The sequence below is a fragment of the Buceros rhinoceros genome, unplaced genomic scaffold (genome assembly GCF_000710305.1).
Source record: "Buceros rhinoceros silvestris isolate BGI_N320 unplaced genomic scaffold, ASM71030v1 scaffold33853, whole genome shotgun sequence".
Taxonomy (NCBI): Eukaryota; Metazoa; Chordata; class Aves; order Bucerotiformes; family Bucerotidae; genus Buceros; species Buceros rhinoceros.
This window is the reverse complement of record NW_010406118.1, coordinates 2,876-8,560: the sequence shown is the minus strand read 5'-3', so window position 1 is coordinate 8,560 and position 5,685 is coordinate 2,876. Positions and strand designations below refer to the sequence as shown.

Below are 5,685 nucleotides of genomic sequence, written 5' to 3'. Positions count from 1 at the left end.
GATACAGTGTGATTGTGGCTGCTGCTGTTTTAGCTGGTGACTTAGTTTTCCTTGTCAAAATATCTGACAAGTCCACCTTCCCATGCTTAGGAACCTGACTAGTGTAGTGGATGTGTACAGTTTTTAAAAATTGAGATTTACCTGCACTTAATCACAGAATATAATTCAGTTCCTCTGTATTTTTTATTTCATGCTGACTCTGTTAAATAGAGTAACCACAAATACTGCAGTGTTGAACTGAGTAACTCCTCCTGTACAGCTATTGAGTAAACGAGTTTTCTGTGTCTCCAGAATGGGTTGAGGGAACTGTCAATGGTAAGCTCAGTGATATCGAAGGGCTTATTGACCCCCATTAAGATTCTGAGCTTTAAAATGTGCTGATGTCTTGGGTTTAGTTTTTCTCTGTCTTCTTTTTTCTCCTCTCTTCCTACTCCAAATAGTACCTCAGGAAGCCTAGTAACGAAGGGGCCTCTCTACACCAGTCATAGCATTTTCCTTGTGATAAAGCATCAGACTTTTTTGATCCCAGCAATCACTCCTGTATTTTCAAGCCTGTGTTCAGAACACTGTTTTGCTGCCCCGCTCCCCAAGGAAGTGGAGATGCCGTCACACAGGCAGGGAAGCAGAGGAATGTAGAGGTAACTGTACTTCATCCTGGCACAAGAAAAATTCAACAGCCTGCATCTTAATCTCTTCCGCTGCTCGCTGGCTGTGTCTCTTTGAACTGAGAATCTTTTTGGCCCTAAGACTGATGGTGCTTTCCTGTAGAAGGGTCCAAGTATCACTTGGTGGTGGTTGTTGGAAGTTTGTGACTGGAAGTGAAGCTGAAATGCACAAATGAGGACTGTGCGTCTGGCTGGGCTGGGCTGAGTTTCTCATTATCCCTTCCTCAGGTCAAACTTAAGAAGATTTTTTTTTTCATTCCAAGTCAGAGCATAACCTCAAAACTTACTGAAATTTTCCAAAAATTCCATATTGGAACAACTGAAGCCGAAACCATCTGCATTTCTGAACTATTGTCCTTAAGTCAAGCACTTGGGTGATAGAAAGCTGAGGATCCTGGGCACTTTGAGGCAGTAAATTCAGTGTGTACTACTGGAAACCCAAACGGGTCACCAGGTTCACTGAAAAAACCCGGAGTATGTTTGTCCAGTTAAAAAGCATCCCGTGCATAGGCACGAGGGGACAAAATTAAATTAAATTAATTTATTGTCTCATGAAAACATTTTCTTGTGTAATTCCCTCAGTTTTTGTTTCGAGGCACAGGGCAAAAGCGAAATTCTGTAACGCTGATTAGCATCCAAGCGCTTCACAAGCAAAACTGTAACCTCTAGATCCACCATCACCTCCAGCAGCCTGAGATGGGGCAGTAACTGGTAGTAAGGATAAGCTGCCTTACCTCTGCCTGGGTCTCCACGAGTGGAGAGATTGGAAATTTTGCCAGTGGGTGTCGCAGGTATTATTAGCTGGCAGAAAGGAACAAGTTTACCCAACACTCACGTTTCCAGCCAGGCTCTGAAGAATATTCACTGGACCTGGGCTCTGACACACTTTTGCCATAAAATTAATCTTTCTTGCTGTGTTCTTTCTCATGTCTGGCTCTTAGTTCTTCCTCTCCTAGCCAGTTCCAGTCTCACGGGTCTTTAGACCATCTCTTCCTCACCTCCTCATCTTGCTTTGCAGCTGCTTTTGCAGTCTTCCTCACTACATCCGCTTCTCACTTCCTTGCCTCATTGCCCAAAATTAGTGAGAGACTTAGCTGACTTGACTCTAGCAAGGCTCTGCTGAGCACGGCGGACAGCCTGGCTGGATTTGGACTGGAAATTGTAAGACTGGCAAAGGGCACAAGCTGTGCAAGAATAACTGCCCTCTTTCCTAGAGGTCAAGTGGGGGGCACTGAAGTATCTTAAAAGACCGTCAAAATGTACCAACGTGCACAAATGATATTTTCCTCTGTGGTCATTCTCAGAGGTGGCATTAAGGAAAATGTTGATCCAGGCAACAAGGTGTGATAAAGCCAGAAGAACTGAGAGTAGTCTTACCCTGCAGCACCCTGGCCTAACATCAGCACCTTGTCAGGCTTCTGCTCCATGAATTTTTCACCTCTTTGGCAGCCAGAACTGACGAGTGAGATGAGTCATGGCAGTGTGTGCGTTAGGGTACCTCCGGATTCCTCCCCCTCACCTCACTTCTAACTCAGTCTGTGTGTAGTTAGGGTTCCATTTTACATTTAAATAGCTAATTGCTGAGTCAAATTATTAGAAGGTACTAAACTTTTCAAATGGGAGTGTGAAAATGTCGCATTTCAACTTTGTTGAGCCACCTCCTTGTTGAGAAGCAATTGAAATGGCTTTACATTATGGCCCCAAAATATCACGGCTCACCAGGCTGTGATATTTGTCACTTGTCAAGCCTAAGAGATGAAAAATACAGGTCACTCCTGACATTTTTCAACCTCTTAAACATCCTAAAACATCTCTTTTGTTTATTTTACAGAAATTTCTGGTTCTAGGTGAATTTCAATAAAACCATCTTATTTAATCCTATTGTTTTATTTTGAATAACTAAATATTTCATTGCGTAGAGAGATAAAGATAATAACATTTTATCCTGAAGATTTTAAAGCTATGAAGGGGAAGCAAAACCTGCAAAATTGCTATATAGCACATTTAATAGCCTCATGTGTGTCTGTGTGTTTGTATGTATTTAGAGATATATGCTTATGGAAAATCCAGAGAAATTTAGTTACTAATCAGTCTGTGATTGCTCTCAGACTTACTAAGTATATTTTAAGTGCCATTATTCTTCACTCTTCTGGTGTGCTATGTTCAGATGTGAAAATCACTTTACGTGACTTCTGTTCTTCAATAGCTCTACATCATTTTATTAAAAAAATGGGATTGCACATGAATCTGTGCTTCTGTCCAGAGCAATTAGAAACAAAATTTTAAGATACAACTGGAATAATACCTTAATTGAAATAATGGAGGGGGACTTAAGGTTTTCTTTATCCAACCCATAATGAAATTTCACAAGGGGGTTTGACCCTAACTAGCTTAAATACTCTGTTTTTTCTTCTTCCCATGGTTTCAGGAGTCTCATGTTAAGACTGACTGTAATTTTAGTGTACTTAATACCGTGAAACAGCTGGGGAGCAGAAGCCATATATTGAGTTGCCATTTGTTTTTCCTTCTTGATTGTGTGTATGTGTGTGAGTATTTAACTGTTTTCACAGACTTTGAGCGTTTCAGACAATGTTTAGGATGTATCTCAGTTGCTGTGAATAAGGCTGCTGGATCTGGATAATGTTATAGAATTCTTTTCTTTCTCTCTCTCTTCTTTTTTTTCTTGTTAATGCTTAGTCGGTAAGTATGACGCCGGATTTCAGAGCTGTTGCTTCATTGCGCATAACTAACTCATCACTCTCTTTAACCTGTAGCATGAGCAGCAATTGCATAATGAAATTCGAAATTCCGTTTTCTGTGCTCATCTGTTAATACCCTTCAATCTCTGCGGTTCGTGTCTCATGTCTCACACCTGTTATCTTTTATCTTTTCTCCTCCCCCTTCCTCACTTCTTTCCACTCCTCCTTCCTCATCACTTCTTCATTCTCAACAAAGAAAGAAATGCTGTGATATTTCTTCTCCTTCCAAAACCTCCACTAGAAAGCATTGGCCACATCAAGGTAAAGGGCAAAGGCTTGAAACGGAAGGTCTTTCACGCTAGCTGTGAATGGTATGCTGTGCAAAACACCAACGGTTCTTTTCTCTTCTCTCACTCCCACCATTTCGAATGCTTTAATTCCTTGTAAAATTAGAACAAGATAGAATTCCAGAAAATGAGAGTGCATGTTCCCCTGCCGGCCTTTTTCTGTGAGGCACGGTGAGTCAGGCATTATCATGCTTTTCCAGATTGTTTGGCAGTGAAGTACCTAGTTCCTGAACAGAGTTACTGTCACCAGCTGGGGAACAAATAACAGCCCTTTCTCCTCCCTGTCACTTCGATGGGTTGTGTCAGTTTGAAAAAGAGAGAAAGTATAGTGCCATCCCTGTGGAGCGGGCAGAGGATGGAGCAGGCGGGGAGGACAGCCAGCTCGCTAAATCACAGAGGTTTATGACGATATGTCTTACACGTACTTCTTACCTGATGACCTCGTTTGATTTTGGAGGAGTCTTTCAAAATAAATCATGATTAGTTTTGAACATTTTTTTGTGCCCCTTATATATGAAACATATACTGAGGGAGAGACATCTTCAGCTCTGGTTATTGCATTATTATTATTATTATTATTATCATTATTGTAAAGAATTACCAGTAATAGCATGATGTGAAAGAAACAGCAAGTGATTTCTGCTTACTGAAGTCAGCAGGACTAAGCTTCTGTCCGTTATTTATACAGGTCAGAAGCGATCGGTGGCGACTGAGGTAGTTGGGTTCAATCAGCTGTCAGTTGCTGTGAATGGCTAATTAAAACACAGCTTAGTTTTGTGGAGATGAGTTCATAGCATTAATTTTCTCTATGTGGAAAGGAGAACATAATTTTTATTTCATATTTTCTCCTTTTCCTTTTGTGGAAGATTTGAAGGCTGGCTGGCTGTAAGGAAGAGCCCTGTCTTCTTGCAGAGAGGACTTGGAGCCTGCTGGAGCGTAGCTCTGGGTGCTGGGCTAATGAACCATTATCTCAAGTTCATCTGGTTCCTTTTACGAAGAAACGTGAACGTAGTTAACACACACGAAAGTGCATCCAGTTAGGGTGATCTGTTCAAGCTTCTGCCTTGTGGGCCCTGTAGGAGTTTGCCTTTGGAAGCACCGACTAAGATCGGGATGGGAGGAGGTTTTTGCTCTCCCAGTTGGCCCTCAATTCACTGCACCTTTTCAGCTGCATTCCTAGAGCTCCCTTCATGTGTAACGAGCTGTTAAGCTTCATGTTCTCATTAAAGACTGGATTCTTCTGGGTTGTGGTTTGAATAACAACAGGGAACTGGAGGCATTTGTTCTCCCGCTTAGTGGCAGAACGTCACCGTCACCCGCTTCAGTGCTGCCTCAGTTGCCGGGAGTGAGGGGGTTCTGCCGTCCCATAGCTCAGCGGTTTCTGGCATCGTCTTTTCTCTAGAGGTGGGTGGCAGTGGCTAGTTCCACGTGCCATACCACCACCCACAGCTGGTAAAGGGCTAGGAGATGATGTGGGAGTGACAGCAGCACTGAAATTCCTCTCCCCCTTGTGAATAGATCCCATGCTGCGAGTGCAGAAGGTGGCACTGACCCGTCTGCTTCTTGCTGTCCTCTGCAGGCTTCTGCCCAGAGACTCAGTCGGGAGAAACTCCAGCAGCAGCAGCAGCCCAGGTGGATGGAACAGACTTAGCCTCTCCAATGTCTCCTCGGACTAGCAAGAGCCGCATGTCCATGAAACTGCGCCGCTCCTCGGGCTCGGCCAACAAGTCCTAAGTGGTGGGATGGGATGCCTGCGGCTTTCTAGTGAAGCGCCATCGGCCACCCCTCCCTCACCACTTTCCGTTCAAGGATCTAACGTGTGTGTGCTTGTCCCCCGCGTACCCCTTCTCTGTATGTTCATTTTAAACAGGGACACTGGAATTTTACTTTCATATTTTAGCTTTTGGGTTTTTATCAAACTCCAGGCTGCCTTTTTTCTTTTTTTTCCTTTCTCGCCACCCCCCGCCCCCCCCC

The 5,685-nt window shown here is 43.3% G+C and overlaps 1 protein-coding gene across 1 annotated transcript in view; it reads left to right on the top strand.

The window, feature by feature from the left end:
• Positions 1-5,445, top strand: part of RALGAPA1 (Ral GTPase activating protein, alpha subunit 1 (catalytic)) — a gene marked incomplete at its 5' end in the record, with an annotated part of 110,905 nt that extends 105,460 nt beyond the window's left edge. The window contains one exon of the mRNA XM_010133963.1: positions 5,291-5,445. Coding sequence (XP_010132265.1) covers positions 5,291-5,445 — 155 coding nt within the window. The remainder of the gene's footprint in view (positions 1-5,290) is intronic.
• Positions 5,446-5,685: the final 240 nt, after the last annotated feature.